Raw genomic sequence first — 21737 nt, forward strand, 5'->3', positions numbered from 1 at the left:
GGGTTCAAGTGATTCTTCTGCCTCAGTCTCCTGAGTAGTTGGGACTATAGGTGCGCACCACCACGCCCGGCTAATTTTTGTATTTTTAGTAGAGATGGGGTTTCACCATGTTGACCAGGCTGGTCTAGAACTCCCGACCTTGTGATCCGCCCGCCTTGGCCTCCCAAAGCGTTGAGATTATAGACATGAGCCACCGCGCCCAGCCTATAAGTTGATTTTTTAAAAAACTATCCTAGAAAATTAAGAAAAATTTTAGAATCTAAGCATGAGAAACCACTTTTTTCTAAAGAGATTTTAAAAGGTATGTGTAAGCAGCGGGGTATAGGAACAAGCAAACCAGCAGGCAGAGGTTGAGGTGAGCCGAGATCGTGCTACTATACTCCAGCCTGGGTGGCAGAGCAAGACTCTGTCTCGGGGGAAGAAAATAAGAACAAGCAAAAGACCAATTTGAGCTAAATCCAGAAATATTTCTAAATGGCTATTATATAACTTTTCTTATAATGTTTTTATATATGTATACATTATAATGTTGAAAATGGTTTTTAAAACTCCTTAAATCTCCTACATTTTAAGTAAAAGTATTAAAGAACAAAAGAACAAACAGCAGAACAGAATTCTCTACCTAAACTTAACATGGATGCAAACAAAGAATATTTTGAAATAAATACAAAAAAAAAAAAAAAAAAAAAAAAGACAGGTGCGGTGGTTCCTGCCTACAATCCCAGTACTTTGGGAGGCCAAGGCAGGCAGATCACTTGAGGTCAGGAGTTTGAGACCAGCTTGGCCAACATGGTGAAACCCCATCTCTACTGAAAATACAAAAAAAATTAGCCAGGCATGGTGGCACACACCTGTAATCCTAGCTACTCAGGAGGCTGAGGTTGGAGGATTGCTTGAACCCGGGAGGCAGCAGTTGCAGTGAGCCGAGATTGCACCACTGCACTCTAGCCTGAGTGACAGGGTGAGATGGTCTCAAAAAGAAAAAGAAAAAAAAAAAAAGACAAGCAGGATATCTTGAAACTTATCTTGAAAAACAAGAAAGATAACTAAGTTAAATTTACATTTCATTATACATATAATAATGCCTGAGTCAAAAAGTCAACAAATAATAACTTTTAAATAAAGTTATCGGATTAATACTTCCTAAAAGTGTGAGTGAGGTTTAAATAAAAAAGAAAATCAATCCACACTTTTTAATTAAGAAAAAAATGAAAAGGCCAAAGAGATTTAGTCATTAATATGTTTATCAAAAAGTTACCCTTGGGACTCATGCATTGTTCAAACCTCCTCAATGCCATCATTGCCAAGTCAAACTTTTGGAAAATATATTTAAATAATGCCTCTTCCTTAAACACAAAATATATCATGCAGACACATAATACTAACATTGTTGACAGTTTAAAATATCTTCAAAGTAATATTATGAATAAAACGTTAAACATATCAGCTGTTGGTATGTGTACTCTTCTGGTATGATCATCTAATCAACTTAATAAAGTGGCATTAAAAATAACATTTTAAGGGCCGGGCATGGTGGCAGGAGCCTGTAACCCCAGCCACTAGGGAGGCTGAGGTACGAGAATCACTTGAACCTGGGAGGTAGAGGTTGCAGTGAGCTGAGATCGCGCCACTGCAATCCAGCCTGGGTGATAGAGCAAGACTCGGTCACACACACACACAAAAAATGTTAACAATAAAGTACTAAGAACATCGAGTATCTAAAGCACCTTAAATTCAGCCAGGTGCGGTGGCTCACGCCTGTAATCCCAGCACTTTGTGAGGACAAGATGGTGGATGGCTTGAGGCCCCAGTAACTTGAGATCAACCTGGGCAACATGGCGAAATATCCATCTCTACTAAAAATACAAAATAATTTGTCAGGCGTGGTGGCGTGCGCCTGTAGTCACAGCTACTCGAGAGGCTGAGGTGGGAGAATCATTTGAACCCAGGAGGCAGAGGCTGCAGTGAGCCGTGATCATACCACCACACTCCAGCCTGGGCAACAGAGTGAGACTCTCTCAAAAAATAGAAATTTTAAAATCTTGCCCTCCACAAAAACAAAAACAAATAAACCTAATAATGAAATTATGATAAAAAGGCTTTCAAAATACTAATTTGTATGTAGTGGAAGTAATTTGTAGTCAGATGAGGAAAAAAGTATAAACTTCAGTAAGTAAATTCTCAAGGTATAAGATCAAAGGGATGATTTCTGTACTTCTCCCTATGTAGTTCAGAAACTTATCCAAACAGATATTTAGCAAATCAGTATCTCATACAACTTAAATAACATAACTGGGTATCATATTTGATCTCAAGAGTTGAGAAATCAGGTAATGTTCTGTTCCTACCCATTACTGAAAACAGAATGGTATCCTGATATTCCCATAACACTGTAATAAGGAGATTCTAAGTGGGTTATGTGGCTATCCTTCAGCAGGAATGTTCCTAAGCCCTGTGAGGCTCCTAGCGGAGATGGTATTTAATGGGCTGTTTTGTACAAGTGTTAGACAAATCCTAAGACTAAAATCTGAATGGTGCCTTCCCGAGGTGCTAATTCATGAGATGATCAATCTGATCATGACCCTTTGTTCAGAAATAAAAATTCTGTTCCAATATAATGACTAGTTGGTAGAAAGTTAGGTATATTTAAGACAAAGACTTCTTACTTTCTTACAGAGGTTACAAAAATAGCTGTTTTCTTCAAAACATCTATAAAAGGAAACAAAGTGTGGGGAGGAGGGAAGAAAAAAAGAAAAACAAATCAAAAAAACAAAGTACTACTTTTCTTTTTTGTTGTTGTTGAGATCAGGTCTCACTCTGTCACTCAGGGTGGAGTGCAGTGGAACCATCTTGGCTCACTGCAACCTCCCGCCTCCCAAGTTCAAGCGATTCACCTGCGTCAGCCTCCAGAATTACTGACGCATGCCACCACACCTGGTTCATCTTTTGTATTTTTGGTAGACATGGGGGATATCGCCATGTTGCCCAGGCTGTTCTCAAATTCCTGGGCTCAGGGGATCCACCCACCTTGGCCTCCCAAAGTGCTGGGATTATAGGCATGTGCCACCACGCCCAGCCACTACTACTTTTCTAAGAATACATAATCAAAGAAATAGAAGTTAATTCATTTTCAGGATATCATAAATAGTTATTAAGGATTAAACACATTTCTCAATTTTACATCTATAAAATTAAATAATGCCTCCATAAAATTAGTATGCTAAACATAAAATGCCAGCTTTTGCACAAACTTTTAAGAAACAAAACAACAAGATATAACAAACTATTCCACGGACTTAATTTGGATCTTACTTAAGCCTTAATTATGTAAATGATACCATGTCCATAATATGTGCTCAATAAGATGAAAATGTTAATGATGCTCTCAAGAACCAATTCCAAAACTGATAAGATGTATGTCATTTCTACTTGACATCCTGTCCCACAAAACAAAATAGTTTTGGCATTTAAGTCAAACTCATTCAAAAGACAAAATAAAAGCAGAAAAAAATCTTTATAAAAGGCCATTTCAGGTGTTGGTGAAGGAAGCATTCATTGAGTGACACAGGCATGGGACACAAAGGACAATTTCCAGGACAATGCACTTAGTAAAGTACAAGTCAAGATGAAGTCAGCCCAGGCAAGGACTGACATTAAGAAATTCTTGGAAATACGATGTAGACACCACGACATGCATAGATGACCGATGGAAAGTTTGACAAAGAAAAGGACAACTTACTGAAGGTTCCCAGCAAGGTCCTGTCCTACTACAGCTATTGTCAGTGGAAAAAGAAAAAAAAAGTGAAGAGATAGAAATTTTTTTTCAAAATCGCATTTCATTCAGAGCAAAAATTTAATAATAACACCAAGTTACCCAAAATTCAATTTTATTTTAGAAATCTTACTGAAGCCACTTTAATTTAAAATATTCTGATAATGTAATATACCAAAAAAAATCAGTTCATTTCATAAAGTGCATATTAGTAAAATACAAATGTTGTACAATAGTAGGAAAGCTTAGAATAAAAATGTTAGGAGTACTAACTTCATCCTCTTGTGACTTCGTAAAATAAACACACAGTACTGGAAACTAGGATTTGCTGCAAAGGGCATAATAGTAAATTACACTCATTCTAGTTTACTACCATTTGTTTATAGTCAAATGCATAACATACATGGATTCTTTGTATGTTTGTTTGTTTGTTTGTTTGTTTTTGAGACCAAGTCTTGTTCTGTTGCCCAGGCCGGAATGCAGTGGTGCGATCTCAGGTCACTGTAACCTCCACCTCTCAGGTTCAAGCAATTCTCCTGCCTCAGCTTCCCAAGTAGCTGGGATTACAGGCACCCACCACCATGCTTGGCTAATTTTTGTATTTTTAATAGAGACGGGGTTTCACCATGTTCGCCAGGGTGGTCTTAAACTCCTGACCTCAAGTGATCCACCCGCTTCAGCCTCCCAAAGTGCTGGGATTACAGGTGTGAGCCATCACGCCTGGCCCACATATACATATTCTTAATGAGATTACAGGCTCGCACCTGTAATCTCAGCACTTTGGGAAGCTCAGGTGGGTGGATTACTTGAGGTCAGGAGTTTGAGACCAGCCTGCCCAACATGGTGAACCCTTAACTCTATTAAAAATACAAAAATTAGCTGGGCGGGGTGGCAAGTACCTATAATCCCAGCTACTTGGGAGGCTGATGCAGGAGAATTGCTTGAACCCAGGAGGCTGAGGTTGCAGTGAGCCGAGATCACACCACTGCACTCCAGCCTGGGTGACAGAGTGAGATTTCATCTTAAAAAACAAACAAAAAAAACCTCTGAAATTCTGGTTTTGGTTTTTCTTTTTTATTTTTTTTGAGACGGAGTCTCAGTCTGTCGCCCAGGCTGGAGTGCAGTGGCGCAATCTTGGCTCACTGTAAGCTCCGCCTCCCGCGTTCACGCCATTCTCCTGTCTCAGCCTCCCAAGCAGCTGGGACTACAGGTGCCCACCACCACGCCCGGCTAATTTTTTGTAATTTTAGTAGAGACGGGGTTTCACCGTGTTAGCCAGGATGGTCTCGATCTCCTGACCTCGTGATCCGCCTGCCTCGGCCTCCCAAAGTGCTGGGATTAGAGGCGTGAGCCACTGCGCCTAGCAGAATTTCTGTATTTTAATACAGTATAGTGACATACAGTGACACCATCAACTTGCCAGGTGATATGCCTGTGAAAAGAACACTAGTCTGAAAGACGGAACACTAAATTCAATATTCTAGCCCAGACTCAGTCACTACTATTTCTGAATGTGATTACTTTTTAAAAATGTATTCTTTAAAATGACAAAGTTGTATATATTTATTATGTTTGAAATATGTGCAGTGGTTCAATTGAATTGGATTACGTCACGTACTTATTTTTTCTGGTGAAAACACTTAAAATCTACTCTCTCGGTGATTTTCAATAAACAACACATTGCTGTTAACTATAGTTACCATGTTGTAAATGTATCTCTTGCATGGTCACTATTTTAAGTGAACATTTATTAAAAGTTTCCATATATAACACACTTAGAATAGTAGAAGGCAAGAGAACAAAGCCACCAGAGGGAGGAAAATGTGTGTATTTCTGAAAATAATCTTTAAGGGTAAGCAGCAGTATCCTTGTGGAAATACAAGTCTTTAAGAGATCAACTGCCTGAGATGAATAAAATGGCCACAAACATTTGTTGGTTACTTTTTTTTTTTTTTTTTGAGACAGAGTCTTGCTCTGTTGCCCAGGCTGGAGTGCAGTGGTGTGATCTTGACTCACTACAACCTCCAGTTCCTGGGTTCAAGCAATTCTCCCTACCTCAGCCTCCTAAGTAGCTGGGATGACAGGAACTTGCCACCACGCCTGGCTAATTTTTATATTTTTAGTAGAGACAGGGTTTCACCACATTAGCCAAGCTGGTGTCAAATTCTGACCTCAGGTGATCAGCCCACCTTGGGCTCCCAAAGTGCTGAGATTATAGGTATGAGCCACCGTGCCATATTCAGTTAGTCTCAAAACTACTATTTCACAATGCCTTTTTTTTTTTTTTTTTTTTTTTTGAGATGGAGTCTCATTCTTTCGCCCAGGCTGGAGTGCAGTAGCGTGATCTCGGCTCACTGCAACCTCTGCCTCCCAGGTTAAAGTGATTCTCCTGCCTCAGCTTCCTGAGTAGCTGGGATTATAGGCACTAGCTATCATGCCTGGCTAATTTTTCTATTTTTAGTAGAGATGGGGTTTCACCACGTTGGCCAAGCTGGTCTTGAACTCCTAACCTCAGGTGATCCGCCCACCTCGGCCTCCCAAAGTGCTGGGATTATAGGTGTGAGCCACTGCGCTGGGCCCCACAATGCCAGATTTATGAAACATACTATTGGTAGCTGAATTCAGTAATCTTTAACGGCTGACTATAAAATTATAGCTAAAAATAACAAAAAATGAACATCATATACAGTATGACATCACATGCTAGCATATTCCAAATTATCTAGTAGTTATTGAAACACGTGGTTAAATTTAACAGTTATTTTACATATTAATCCAGGTATGCATCTTCAGACAGCTCAGATGTTCAAAGATCACTATACCATACTACTAAGTCTCCCACTTTAATAGCTCCTGACTGACTGGAACCTTCTCTTGGTTCCTCAAACAATTTATATCTGGCCTTTGGATCTCTGCACATGCTATTCTCTCTGCACACAATGACTCCCTCAACCTCTACTTGTCTCCTCAACCCTGTAGAGCAGGCTCTTTGTAATCCTTGTCATTCCTTTAGAGAGGCCTTCCCTGAGAACTCCTGATATTCTCCCCCATGCTATACTACTTCATACTATATGACATTTATTACAAATGATAATTATATCTTTATTAGCATATTGACTTTTTAAATATCTCTCCCACTGAATCACATAACCAATAAGGGCAGACATACATGTCTGTTTCATTCACCATTCAATACCAACACCTAGCATAAAGTATGAATTTCAAGTTTACTTGCTATATAAAGATGTGCCATAACAAATGGCCATTTTACTTCCAGATTTAATCACCGTGTATGAGCTTTAGTAGGAATCTCATTCATTACTCTTTTGGTTACTGAACAGTCCTTTTCCACCAATTCCAAAAACCACTGCTTGCAGTCCAAGAAAATAGCTTGGGTTAGGTTTACCAGAGAGAAAAAGGTGAAATTACCCAATAGTATTGGTATTCAAACTACTATAACCACACAGCCAAGTCCCCAACCCAGGTTATTCTGAAGTACTTCACTTGGTAGTACTCAGAATCACATATTTGGGGGTATTTTGCCTTAAGGTTTTTTTTTTTTAATGTAGTAATACCCCAATATACTACACTTACATTCCATGTGTCTCTTTAATTCATACAACTTAAAATACGTTAAAATGTACCCCAAAAGTGCTTTAGTGAATACTTACAATTGCCAAAAGATAATATGTCACTGTTTAAATGTGTTGGTAAACACAAACTTTCTGTAGCAAAACACTAAAACAAAACTATGTCTAAGGTCCTCAACTTTAGCTGCATAGGATCCTGAAGAGGTTTTAAAAAACAAATACATGAAATTCAGATTTAGTAAGCTACTAAACAGGACCTGGATTTCTTTAAAAGCTCCCTAAGAATTTTAGTACAGAGGTAGGGAAGCATATAGAGCCACATTGGAGGATGAGGCCTGAGCATGGGTTTTTTTTTGTTTTGTTTTGTTTTGTTTTTTTAACTCTCCTGACGATTTATATGTGTCCAGTGTTAAGAACCACTACAGGATGGGCATGGTGGCTCATGCCTGTAATCCCAGCACTTTGGGATGCGGAGGCGGGTGGATCACCTGAGGTCAGGAGTTCAAGACCAGCCTGGAGAATCTGGTGAATCTCTACTAAACATACAAAATTAGCTGGGTGTGGTGGCGCATGCCTGTAATCCCAGCTACTTGGGAGGCTACGGCAGGAGAATCGCTTGAACCCGGGAGGTGAGGGTTGCTGTGAGCTGAGACTACGCCATTACACTCCAGTCTGGGCAACAAGATCGAAACTCCATCTCAAAAAAATAAATCCAAAATAAATAAATTAGCCAGGTGTGGTGGTGCGCGCCTGTAATCCCAGCTACTCGGGAGAGTGAGACAAAGAATCGCTTGAACTCAGGAGGCAGAGGTTGCAGTGAGCTGAGATCGAGCCACTGCACTCCAGCCTGGGTGACAGAGCAAGACTCTGTCTCAAAAAAAAAAAAAAAAAAAAAAAAAAACACTGCAAATTAAAACCTCTGCATCCCACTCCTCCTTATCCCCCAGAGTTTACTGCTTTTGCAAGCCCCTCCATGAACTGAATTTTCTTTAGATGTCATGAATCTAGAATAGAACTAGGAGACAAAGAAGGGTCTGTTCTCCTAGTGTGTCTTAATCTAGTTCCTACCTCCACAAGGAAAATGATATCCAAAAACACAAAACACTTACGGCCACAAGTGTGTAGGTGTGCTGAAATGCACACATGTGAAAAGTAGAAAAGGGCCAGGGGAAGTTAGCTCTCTTCAACCAAAGTAAATGTGAAGAGTCTAGAGATCTGTTTTGAGTATAAATTAGCCAATTAATTCCTAGAGCTAACTGAAGTACAGGAGAAGTAATAAATCCTATGAGGTTATAGGCTGTTCTTCAATAACACAGCAAAGAAACATGTATTGGGTGTCTTTTATAGGGCTTTTTACATATGTCACCTCATTTTATTGCCAGCACAATAGTCACTGTGCCCATTAATTGGATGAAGGTGTGACTAAATGTGCTGGTATGTGTTCTGATTTGTGACCCTATAAAATATACAGAAATCCAATCTGTAAAACAAAGGAGTTAAATTATTTATTATTATTTTACTTTTCTATAAGTTATTGGGGTACAGGTGGCATTTGGTTATGTAAGTTCTTCAGTGGTGATTTGTGAGATCCAGGTGCACCCATCACGCAAGCAGTATACCCTGCACCATATATGCTGTCTTTTATCCCTTGCCCCCCTCCCAAAGGAGTTAAATTAGAAAACCAAGTAAGATAATTTGCTCTGTAACTATAAAAGGGCAATAACGATAATAACAAAACCACTACTAGCAGTAGTACTTTTACTCTGCAATCACTATGTATGAGTCATTATACCCAGGACTTCACATGGATAATCTCATCTAATGCTCAAAACACAAAGGAATGTGCCTGTACTGCCTATCATTTACATAAGAGTCTTTCTTGACCAAAGATACATGGGTTAGCTAGCACAGGGAGGAGATGCTGTGATCTAGAAGGAATATACTGAGGTCTAAAATTTCAAAGGTGAAACGGTTTCAAGGCTGACAGGGTTGAGCTGTTGCCAGTGATGCAAATACTAGGAAAGGAATGAAAGTGAAAGTCAACAGAAGTAGAGGAAGCAAAGAAAAAGGAGGCTGCATTTCAGATGGGTTCTCCAAAAGACAGTGAAATCACCGAAGACAATGGGAAGACTGGTTTTGACTAACCAACTTCACTTTCTGAATTGACCCCATAACTGTCCTGTTCTCAGTTTAATCCACTTCAACTTGGATATGGTCTCAGTATAATGATGTCCACTTGCCCTGTGCCCCACAGTAGACTCCCAGTCTCAGACTTTCAATAATAATATTTACCCACACTGGACTCCCAGATAGCCTGGATATATTCCACGTCAATTAGTCCCTAAATTGAGCTATAAAAATAGGGGGGAAAATGCATTTGCAATATTATTACTCAAAACTGCATCCTCTATACATTTTGAAGACTACATCTTTTATATTTCTGATAAAGAAGCAATGGAGATACAGAAGGATGATAGCATATGTAAAACATTTAACTAAGTAGCAGACAAAATACTTTTTATTTTTCTTTTTCTGAGACAGAGTTTCACTCTTACTGCCCAGGCTGGAGCACATTGGTGCGATCTCAGCTCACAGCAACTTCCACCTCCCAGGTTCAAGTGATTCTCCTGCCCCAGCCTCCCGAGTAGCTGGGATTACAGGAATGCGCCACCACGCCCAGCTAATTTTGTATTTTCAGTAGATACAGGGTTTCTCCACGTTGGCCAGACTGGTCTCAAACTCCCGACCTCAGGTGATCCACCCACCTCGGCCTCCCAAAGTGCTGGGATTGTAAGTGTGAGCCACTGTGCCCGGCCACCAGACAGAATACTTTAACACCGATGTTGAATTTAAAAAGACTCAGTATGGGCCGGGCACGGTGGCTCACGCCTGTAATCCCAGCATTTTGGGAGGCCGAGACAGATGATCACCTGTGGTCGGGAGTTCAAGACCAGCCTGGCTAACATGGAGAAACCCCATCTCTACTAAAAACACAAAATTAGCTGGGCATGGTGGCACATGCCTGTAATCCCGGCTATTTGGGAGGGTGAGGCAGGAGAACTGCTTGAACCCGGGAGGCAGAGGTTGCAGTGAGCCAAGATCACGCCATTGCCCTCCAGCCTGGGCAACAAGAGCGAAACTCTGTCTCAAAAAAAAAAAAAAAAAAGATTCAGAATACCTGGAAATAAAAATCTCACTATAAGCAAATGGCTTCCGTCTCTACTACATTCTCAAGTAGGTCATCAATATTTCTTTTACCTTACTCTTCTCCTTATGTTAATCCATTTCTTTTCAAATGCAATTCAAATGAGTTAAATAGAATCCTCTTTTTCTGCTCATATCCTTTTAATAGACTGATAACATCCAGAAAGAGAATTCTCCCAAGTACATGTACGTGACTCTAGTACTTCAGCCCATTGACTGTCAAGGCAGACTTGGGAGTTGCAATCAGAAAACGTTAGATATCTCCATGTCTCTAGCTATACGAACGCAAACGCTGAAGTAAGTTTTCCTGGAACTAGGAGGGAGGTAAGATAGTTAACTAGAAAGAAACTGATGGAATTGAACAATCAGAAAAAAGTTTATAAACCTTAGTTAACATAATAGCTATTTGAAGGAAACTGGCAAATAAGCAGCAGTTCATGTCTAAATGAACTGAATTCTTGGAAAGTACTTGAGAGACTTACTACCACAGATTTCTTCATTTTGATTATTAAAAAGGAAAAAGGCAGCCAGGCGTGGTGGCTCACACCTGTAATCTCAGCACTTAGGGAGGCAGAGATGGGCAGATCACCTGAGGTCAGGAGTTTGAGACCAGCCTGGCCAACATGGTGAACGCCATTTCCCCTAAAAGTACAAAAATTAGCTGGGCGTGGTGGCAGGCACCTGTAATCGCAGCTACTCAGGAGGCTGAGGCAGGAGAATGGCTTGAACCCAGGAGGCAGAGGTTGCAGTGAGCCAAGATCACATCACTGTACTTCAGCCTGGACGACAAAAGCGAGACTCCCTCTCAATTAAATAAATAAATATATAAATAAGGCTCTGCATGTTTGACTTCATGAGTTTGTTTGTTTTTTTTTTTAAAGCCTAGACTGAAATAAAAAATTACTTCTTGGAAAGTTCCAATCTGTCAATTTCTTTCTATTTTCTTTTTGAGACGGAGTCTCACTCTGTCACCCAGGCTGGAGTGGACTGGCATGATCTCGGCTCACTGCAACCTCCGCCTCCCGGGTTCAAGTGATTCTCCTGCCTCAGCCTCCTGAGTAGCTGGGATTTCAAGTGTGTGCCACAACACCTGGCTAATTTTTGTACTTGTAGTAAAGACGGGGTTTCATCATGTTGGTCAGGCTGGTCTTGAACTCCTAACTGCCTCAGCCTCCCAAAGTGCTGGGATTACAGGAGTGAGCCATGCGCCCAGCTCCAGTCTATCCATTTCTAGATTGATGCACAAAGGTTTAGCCAGTCAATCTGTGAGCAGGATTATAAAACACAGCAATGAACAATCTTGTCAGTCAACCTGAATAAATGCTAATTTCTACCACACAGGTCAACCTGAATAAATGCTCATTTCTACCACTTATTTAGAAATCGATTTTCCAGGAGACTGAGGCAGGAGAATCGCTTGAACCTGGGAGGCAGAGGTTGCAGTGAACCGAGATCACGCCACTGCACTCCAGCCTGGGCAACAGGGCAAGACTCTCTCTAAAAAAAAAAAAAAAAGAAAAGAAAAAGAAACAAATTTCACCTCCATTTATCAGGAGGAGTGATTTAAGAACATGACATGTTATCAAACGGGTACATGTGGGCACTTCTGAACTTCTGAATGAGTTAAATACATCCTCCACATCTCCACATGTTAATCTATTATTTAAAAGTGGCAGAGATATCTGTTGAATTTTATATTATTCAATGTTGAACTGAAATGTTGTTACATTACGGTTGTAAAGAATTACTAAAAAAAAAAAAGAACAAAGTTATGTGATAAATGTCGAATACTATAATAACAATAAGAAACAAGGCCAGGCACAGTGGTTCACGCCTGTAATCCCAGCACTTTGGAAGGCCAAGATGGGGAGATCACAAGGTCAAGAGATAAAGACCATCCTGGCCAACGTGGTGAAACCCCGTCTCTACTAAAAACACAAAAATCAGCTGGGTGTGGTGGTGTGCACCTGTAGTCCCAGCTACTCGGAAGGCTAAGGCAGGAGAAGTGCTTGAACCTAAGAGGCAGAGACTGCAGTGAGCTGAGATCTTGCCACTGCACTCCAGCCTGGCAACAGGCGAGATTCCATCTCAAAAAAAAAAAAAAAAAAAAAAAGAAAGGAACAAAAGTACAAATCAAGGAAAATAGCAATATCTCCAAGCAAAGAACAGAGTTGCTCCAGATTTGGTGCTAAAAGAGAATACTGTACTAAGACCTTCAAAAGTTCTAAGACTAAGACTTTCAAAAGTTCTAACTCATGGTTTGACTATCACCTCACTGAGAGAACCAGAATCACCTTTTTGTCTTGACACTGTCATTGCTGAGGCAATGGATCCCATAATTAATGCTGAGCGTGAAACCAACGACAGGGAAAGCAACTTATATGGCATACACAGAGATCTAAAAATAAATCAGGGGAACTGAGTGGCTATCCAAAGAGGAAGGTATAATTACAGAAGAAAAATAATGGTGGTACATAAAGCACCTGAAATAATATAAAGCCTATGTTTGAAGTCACCTAGGAATTAACAACTGCTTAGCTTATTATATGCTCCTATATCTTCACATATGCATCCTTAAGAGGGATAAATGTCTTAAAGATCTCAATCACTTCACAGAGAAACTAAAATTAGAAAGGCTTAATGGTGGTTTTTAATCCTCTTTTATTGTACTGATAGTGGCAACAATTGGTAAAAAGTCTCAAAAACAAAATACTTTTAAAACCATCTTGCCTATTTATATTTCTAATGTACATATTAATAAAATACTTAAAATACATAAAATATAGTACCTGAAACTGAACTCTTGGACACTGAATCAGAGACAAATTAGTACCAATTTTCCTTACGATACTTCGAGACGAACCATATGGCTTCCTAGACCAAAGTACCTGAGGAAGTAGGAAAAAACGAAAGCTTAATTACAAGATGTACAGAACTGTTAAGAAAAGGCATTAGACAATTATTTGTATGACATACTAACACATTAATTACAGGATCAGAATGCTCTAAATGTTATGGCAAATAAGCTACTGTTTCTCAATCCAAAAATAAAGAATATCTATCTATCTATCTATCTATCTAGAAATTATTAATTCAGTAAAGTTTAATGTAAGGTATTATATAAAAATATAAACTAGCCAGTAATTTTTAAATACTATACTTACAGTAAAAATTCTATTTTCATCAGGTTTTCATACTATCCTGCAACAGAAACACTACTTTATCTCTTCTGCTATATTTTTAGTTTTAGAATTTTTATATACATAATTTTTCTTAAATACATGTTACTTTTGCTCTAATAGACTTTTCAAAACAATCCCAAATTAGTACAAAGTTCGGAATCTGAATGTGTACCATGCAGGGTGCTTCATGTTGTTTGCTGCACAAGAATGCTTGGCCAAGGGTGAGCAAAGGCTGAAATCCAGGCATATTGCTCTTGGGAGGCCTACTCCACAGAGGAAAGGTAAGAAATTTCATCTGAGCAGAATTTCTCAGATGAAATCATAATAAAACAGGACATTATGCTATGCTTAAAGACAAAAACGAACCCTCAAAGCAAAAAAAAAAGCACACATGTTGAATGTTAGTTAAATCATTATAAATTGTACCTTGAAACTTCTCCCCAAATATATGATCTCTCTTTAAAGAGAAAAACTATCCATCTGTTTTGAGTGCTACACTTGAAAGCCTGGATAGAAGAGGTGAAGAAAGGTAGTATGCTATTAAAAGCAATTGTAAAAGAAAAGAGTAAGAATTATATGACTATTATACTTAATTCATCAAATTTTAACATTCAATTATATATATAGGGCTGGGTGCAGTGGCTCCCACCTGTAATCCCAGCACTTGGGGACACCGAAACGGGTGGATCACCTGAGGCCAGGAGTTCAAGACCAGACTGGCCAACATGGCAAAACCCCGTCTCTGCTAAAAATACAAAAACGAGCCAGGCATGGTGGTGCACACCTGTAATCCCAGCTACTTGGGAGGCTGAGACACGAGAACTGCTTGAACCCAGGAGGCAGAGGTTGCAGTGAGCCAAGATCGCACCACTGCACTCCAGCCTGGGTGACAAAGCGAGATCTTGTCTCAAAAATAAAATAAAACAAGAAACTCAAAAAATAATTATATGCTAAAGACTAAACAAAACCAAATCAGCTGAGTATGAATTCTGGAGAAATGGATACTACCCCTTTTCTAAGATCAATCCGTGATCATTCTACTTTAAAGAATGAAATTACCCCAATATAAACAGCATAACCAAACAACTGGTCACTGTAAACTGTAGAGGCTCCAAAACCTAACTGAAACTAGACCCTTAGATAAAAGCATATACAGCTTATAAAACGAGCACAGAAACTACTTCATTTCTTAAATTTTAGCAATCAAGTCTAACTCAAGGATAACAGTATGAGTCAGTGTGGGGTTCAGGGCTGGGCACAGTAGCTCACATCTGTGATGTCAGTGCTTTGGGAGGCTGAGGCAGGAGGATCATTTGAGGCCAGAAGTTTGAGACCAGCTTGGAGTCTTTCTGTGAGACCCCCATCTCTACAAAAAATTGGAAAATTAGCATGGTGATGCATGCTGTCGTCCTAGCTAAAGGAGAGTCTAAAGTAGGAAGGTCCCTCAAGCCCAGGAGCTCCAGGCTGCAGTGAGTTAGGATTGCACCACTACACTCCAGCCTAAGCAACAGAGTGAGACCATGTCCCCCCGCCGCCCTCTCCCCCTGAGAAAAAAACCAACAAAGTGGAAATCATAGAAGGATATATAATACCCCCGGCACCTGCCATAGCTTTCATATAATTTTTATCAGATATTTTCCAAGGTTTCACTGAATCTTACCTAGAAGAGTTCCAAAAAGTACTTATAACCTATACTGACTCCAATAACCAACAAAAATGATAGCTCTTGCTTTGGAAATGTAAATAAAAAGGATGGCAAAGATTAGAAAACTGGTAAGTAGAAAGGAAGATAACAATATTAAAATATGAATAGTATACAAAGAATATTAAGAAGCAAAGTTACTCTGAAGCTTAGAAGAAAACATCATTCACATCAATAATCGTACAGGATTATGACACAAGTAGTCTTAATAACATGTGAGGACTAAGGGAAAGGAAAACATTCTGACTAGAGAAACATGGGAAGCCTCGCAGTTCTACAATGTCAACATCAGACTATCCACCAAAAAAAGAACAAACATAGGCAAATAATTCTAAGACAGTATTTAAGCAAACTCTTTACCTTATCATTATTATTTATTTTTGAGACAGAGTTTCGCTCTTTCGCCAAGGCTGGAGTGAAGTGGAGCAATCTCGGCTCAATGCAACCTCCGTGCCCCCCAGGTTCAAGTGATTCTCCTGCCTCAGCCTCCCAAGTAGCTGAGATTACAGTAGCTGGGATTAGAGGTGCATGCCACCATGCCTGGCTAATTTTTTTGTATTTTTAGTAGAGACAGGGTTTCACCATGTTGGCCAGGCTGGTCCCAAACTCTTGACCTCAGGTGATCCACCTGCCTCAGCCTCCCAAAGTGCTGGGATTACAGGCATGTGCCACCGCATACGGCCATACCTTATACATTTTAATAGATCCTGATCTTTTACAAATAAATCCACAGGGCAAAAGTAAGTACACCATTCAGTCATTTCTCTTCTTGAGTCTTCTATTTAGTCACAAGTCAAAACTCTCCTATGAGGTAGTATAAGTGGAATGCTATCTGTGCATCATGTTGTGACAATTAGACAGTCTACAGTGAATCTTTCTCCCCTCCAGCAAGCAAAGGTCTTGCCTGGAGATGAAGAGGACAAAAAGCTCACAAAGAAAAATTTAGAAAGGATTTGCCAAGGTCAGGAACTAATGTTTCTGCCAGCTTTTAGCATTCTTCACTATACATGTTGAGGGCGAAAAGTCAACTATTATGCTTCCATCTGTTTAATATCAGAAAAATACCAGGTGCCTTCAACAAGAGAAGTGGCCAATGATTCAGCTTTTTTTTTTTTAGACAAAGTCTCACTCTGTCACCCAGGCTGGAGTGCAGTGGCGTGATCTTGGCTCACTGAAACTTCCACCTCCTTGGGTTAGAGCAATTCTGTCTAGCTAGAATTACAGGCAGGCGTCACTATGCCCAGCTAATTTTTGTATTTTTAGTAGAGACGGGGTTTCGCCACTTTGGCCAGGCTGGTCTCGAACACCTGACCTCAGGTGATCCAATCGCCTTGGCCTCCCCAAGTGCTGGGATTACAGGCATAAGCCACCACGCCCAGCCGATTCAGCTTTTAATTATAAGGAATAGATTATTTAGGTATCTTGTACAAAGTTAAAGGAAGGGAAAGAACAGATTGCTTTATTTGATTATTTTTTCAAGCATACACAGTAGACTAACATAATGTGTTCTTCTGTTACTTGTGAATTACATAGTACTTAGCACCAATAAATATCAAATAAGGGTCTGTGTAAACTAATGACTCAAATATTTAGAATGAAGAGCCATAACCTTTATCGGATGGTAGGAAAAAGTGAGGGGAAAGAATAGCTAATTTCCAGGAACTCTAAAACTAGGTCTGACTACTTTTCTATTTTTTTCTATTCAGCCCTCATAGAGGGGGAGAAATTGTAAATGGCTGTGCAGAAACAGTGAACAGATGGTACTGAAAAGTCACCATCTGTGCATTGGGAGGCTGTATGACCCAAGTGCATCTCCTACCGTAACTTGTGGCTGAACTATGTCTTGTCAGTATGCTAGTTTAGAGAAGGAAAGACTTCTCTAAAGAGAAACTGTCCTTAGTATTTCTTTAGATGTAAGAGAGAAGGCAGGGAGAAGAAAATGGTCATAAAATCATAAGATAATCCAATTTTTTTTTTTTTTTGAGACGGAATCTTGCTCTGTCGCCAGGCAGGAGTGCAGTGGCATGATCTCAGCTCACTGCAACCTCTGCCTCCCGGGTTCAAGCAATTCTTCTGCCTCAGCCTCCCCAGTAGTTGGGACTACAGATGCACGCCACCCCACCCCGCTAATTTTTGAATTTTTAGTAGAGACAGGGTTTCACCATGTCGGCCAGGATGGTCTCAATCTCTTGACCCACCTCAGCCTCCTAAAGTGCTGGGATTACAGGCATGAGCCACCATGCCTGGCAAAATAATCCAATTTCATTTAGAAAATAAGACAATCCAATGCCATTAAGAAATAGCTGGCCAGGCACGGTGGCTCACGCCTGTAATCCCAGTACTTTGGGAGGCCGAGGCGGGCAGATTATGAGCTCAGAAGTTCAAGACCAGCCTGGGTAACATGGTGAAACCCCATCTCTACTGAAAATACAAAATTAGCCGAGTGTGGTGGTGCACGCCTGTAATCCCAGCTACTCAGAAGGCTAAGGGAGGAGAATAGCTTAAACCCAGGAGGCGGAGGTTGCAGTGAGCCGAGATTGTGCCACTGCACTCCAGCCTGGGACAGAGCAATACTCCATCTCAAAAAAAAAAAAAAAAAAAAAAAAAACAGCTAAACAGGGCCAGGAGCAGTGGCTCATGCCTGTAATCCCAGCACTTTGGGGGGCCGAGGCAGGTGGAGCATCTGAGGTCAGGAGTTCGAGATCAGCCTGACCAAAGTGGCGAAACCCCATCTCTACTAAAATACAAAAATTAGCCGGGCGTGGTGGCACACGCCTGTAGTCTCAGCTACTCAGGAGGCTTGAGGCAGGAGAATTGCTTGAACCAGGAGGCGGAGGCAGAGGTTGCAGTGAGCAAGATTGTGCCACTGCACTCCAGCCTGGGTGAAGAGTGAGACTCCATCTCAAAAAGAAAAAAAAAAAGAAAAGAAATAGCTAAACAGAAAAACCATGCTTTATCTATGAAAACTGCTTTTAAATAACAGTGAATCTGTGTGTGTGTGCGCACATGCATGTCTGTGTCTAGTAATGACAGTCCATAACATTTAGCAACAGTGCTTGAAAGTGATGACAGCAAGGAGGAGGATGACAACAGGAAAGTAGTTTGTTCTTTTTTAACATTGTGAAATGCTATTGTAGAAAGTGTTGACGTGTGAGGCTGGAATCTGAAGCTGTCATCTGTCTCATCCATGATGACTGCACTCAAGCTGTATGTGGTAATTCATTTATTATAGACTAGTTTAATGTACATTATTATTTGAGGGCAACTTTTAGCAGGAAAAACTATAAATTTAACTTTAAGAAAATTCTGGCTGGGTGTGGTGGCTCACGCCTGTAATCCCAGCACTTTGGGAGGCCGAAGAGGGTGGATTACTTGAGGTCAGGAGTTCGAGACCAGCCTGGCCAACATGGTGAAACCCTGCCTTTACCAAAAATACAAAAATTAGCCAGGGGTGATGGCGGGCACCTGTAATCCTAGCTACTCAGGAGGCTGAGGCAGGAGAATCACTTGAACCCAGGAGGCAGAGGCTACAGGGAGCCAAGAACACGCCACTGCACTCCAGCCTGGACCAGAGCAAGATTTCATCTCAAAGAACAAACAAAAAAAAGAAAATATGTTTTTCAAGACAAACTATGTGATATTAATGCATTAATGCAGAGGTTCATGTATCCCTAAAATTACACATGGACCTATACTGTTAATCAGATCTTTAAAAAGTCAGGACCCAACAAAATGTAAATTCTTAATTCTCAGGGAGCTAAGGGAAAATCAAAAGTGTGTGTTGGGAAGGGGGAATGAGTGAAAATGGGAAGATGAAATTCTGTAACAATTTTTAAATCCTTAACCAAAGATTAACACTTCCCTCAGTTCTCTTCTTCCTTACTCACATTCCTCCTCCAAAGCACCAAAAGAAAACCAGAGTACAATAATACAAATTATTATAAATACCTGCTATAGTAACTTTTCCTTGAATATAAAATACTGAAATTAATCAGAATCACATTAGCTTGTGTCACACTGTTCTTACTTCCTGCAATTTAAAAACATTTTTGCTTAGGTACATAAAAAGTTTGGAGATATGTGAGTATGTGGTTTTAAATTCAAACAATGTTGAGGGAAAATAAAAGATAGTAAAGAGAAACAGGCCATTGTAGCATAGAGGCCTGGCTTTAAAATTAGCCTCTACCAATTTACTGCCTGTATAAAGCTGGCCAAATTATTCACCCCTCTATGCTTCTGTTTTCTCACCTATAAAATGGAGATATTATCTACTTCATGAGCCTATGAGCATTAAATAAGTTAAGGTATTTATAATGGTTTTTGTTTTGTTTTGTTTTTGAGAAGGAATCTTGCTCTGTCGCCCAGGCTGGAGTGCAATGGCGTCATCTCAGCTCACTACAACCTCTGCCTCCCAAGTTCAAGCCAGATTCTTCTGCCTCAGCCTCACAAGTAGCTGGGACTATGGGCATGCGCTACCATGCCCAATTAATTTTTGTATTTTTAGTAAAGACAGGGTTTCACTATGTTGGCCAGGCTGGTCTCAAACTCCTAACCTTAGGTGATCCGCCCGCCTCAGCCTCCCAAAGTGCTGGAATTACAGGTATGAGTCACTGTACCAGGCCATATATAATGTTTTAAATAAACATTAACAGTCATCTTTCCCTTCTAAGGGTAGCAAAGTACACTGAAAAGAGAAAGGATTTTGGAATCAGAATTGGGTTCATATTATAGTTCTACTACTTAGGTAACTTTGGTGAAGGCAGTTAAACACTCTGAACGTCAGGTTTCTCATCTGTAATGTGCACTGTTCTATTGAATATAGGCAATTTATGTAAAAGCACTGGCCACAGTAAGCACTGACACAGTAAGCCAAGCAGGGATGGCTATTACAGTAATATTAGTGTGCAGAGTCAAAGACAATGAGGCAATCACCACTGGCTGTTCTAACGGGAAAAATGAAACAAAACAAAATCTGATCTAAAAGCTTGTAATTTCTTCTTTTTATTTTTTATTTTTTGGAAGTAGGGTCTCACTTGTAGCCTACGCTGGAGTGCAGTGGCATGATCTCAGTTGACTGCAACCTCCGCCTCCCACGGTCAAGTGATCCTCCCACCTCAGCCTACCAAGTAGCTGGGACTACAGGCACACACCATCATGCCCGGATAATTTCTGTAATTTTTGTAGAGATGGCATCTCATTGTATTGCTCAGGCTGGCCTCAAACTCCCGGACTCCAGTGATCCTCCCACCATAGCCTCCCAAAGTGCTGGGATTACAGGCATGAACCACTATGCTAGCCTTTTTTTCTAAAAAAAAAAAAAAGAGATAAAATAAAGGATGAAGGCAGTTTTCATTCTTGGAATGCTTTCAAGCACAGTATCAAATTCATTTAAAAGGACTGACGCAGTGGCTCACGCCTGTAATCCCAGAACTTTGGGAGGCCAAGGTGCACGGATCACCTGAGGTCAGGCATTCGAGACCAGCCTGGCCAACATGGTGAAACCCCATCCTTACCAAAGATACAAAATTAGCTGGGCATGCATTTCACTTTCCTGCAATTCAGAGATATTGTTCTTTTAACAAATTTAAGGTTTGTGGCAACCTTGTGTCAAGCCAAGTCTACTGGCGCCATTTCTCCAACAGTATGTGCTTACTTCATATCTGTGTCATGTTTTGCAGATTCACACAATATTTCAAACTTATGCATTACTATTTTATTTTATATATTTTTTGAGACAGGAGTCTTGCTCTGTTGCCCAGGCTGGAGTGCAGTGGCACCACCTCAGCTCACTGCAACCTCCGCCTCCTGGGTTCAAGCAATTCTCCTGCCTCAGCCTCCTGAGTAGCTGAGACAACAGGCACCCACCACCACGCCTGGCTAATTTTTGTATTTTTAGTAGAGACGGGGTTTCACTATATTGGCCAGGCTGGTCTCAAACCCCTGACCTTGTGATCCGCCTGCCTCGGCCTCTCAAAGTGTTGGGATTACAGGCGTGAGCCACGGCGCCTGGCCTTTTTTTTTTTTTTTTAATACTTTAAGTTCTGGGATACATGTGCAGAACGTTCAGGTTTGTTAAATAGGTATACATGTGCCATGGTGGTTTGCTGCACCCATCAACCTGTCATCCACGTTTTAAGCCCCACATGCATCAGGACAACGCATGCATTGTCCTAATGCTCCACCTCCCCTTGACCCCCAGCCCCCTTATATGCCAGGCCCTGACTTACGCATTCTTACTATATCTATTATGGTAATCTATGATTAGTGATCTTTGATGTTATTTGTTA

General features: G+C 40.4%; 2 protein-coding genes across 6 annotated transcripts in view; both read right to left on the minus strand.

Annotated features, from left to right (window-relative positions):
• Positions 1-21737, minus strand: part of VXN (vexin) — a 965102-nt gene that overhangs the window by 853233 nt on the left and 90132 nt on the right. The gene's annotated exons all lie outside the window — the stretch shown is intronic.
• The window catches only part of MTFR1 (mitochondrial fission regulator 1), an 88045-nt gene that overhangs the window by 38098 nt on the left and 28210 nt on the right, over positions 1-21737 (minus strand). For all 5 annotated transcript variants that reach the window (XM_050802073.1, XM_050802075.1, XM_050802071.1 and 2 more), the window contains exon 3: positions 13356-13454. In XM_050802073.1, coding sequence (XP_050658030.1) covers positions 13356-13454 — 99 coding nt within the window. The remainder of the gene's footprint in view (positions 1-13355; positions 13455-21737) is intronic.

The sequence above is a fragment of the Macaca thibetana genome, chromosome 8 (genome assembly GCF_024542745.1).
Source record: "Macaca thibetana thibetana isolate TM-01 chromosome 8, ASM2454274v1, whole genome shotgun sequence".
Lineage (NCBI taxonomy): Eukaryota > Metazoa > Chordata > Mammalia > Primates > Cercopithecidae > Macaca > Macaca thibetana.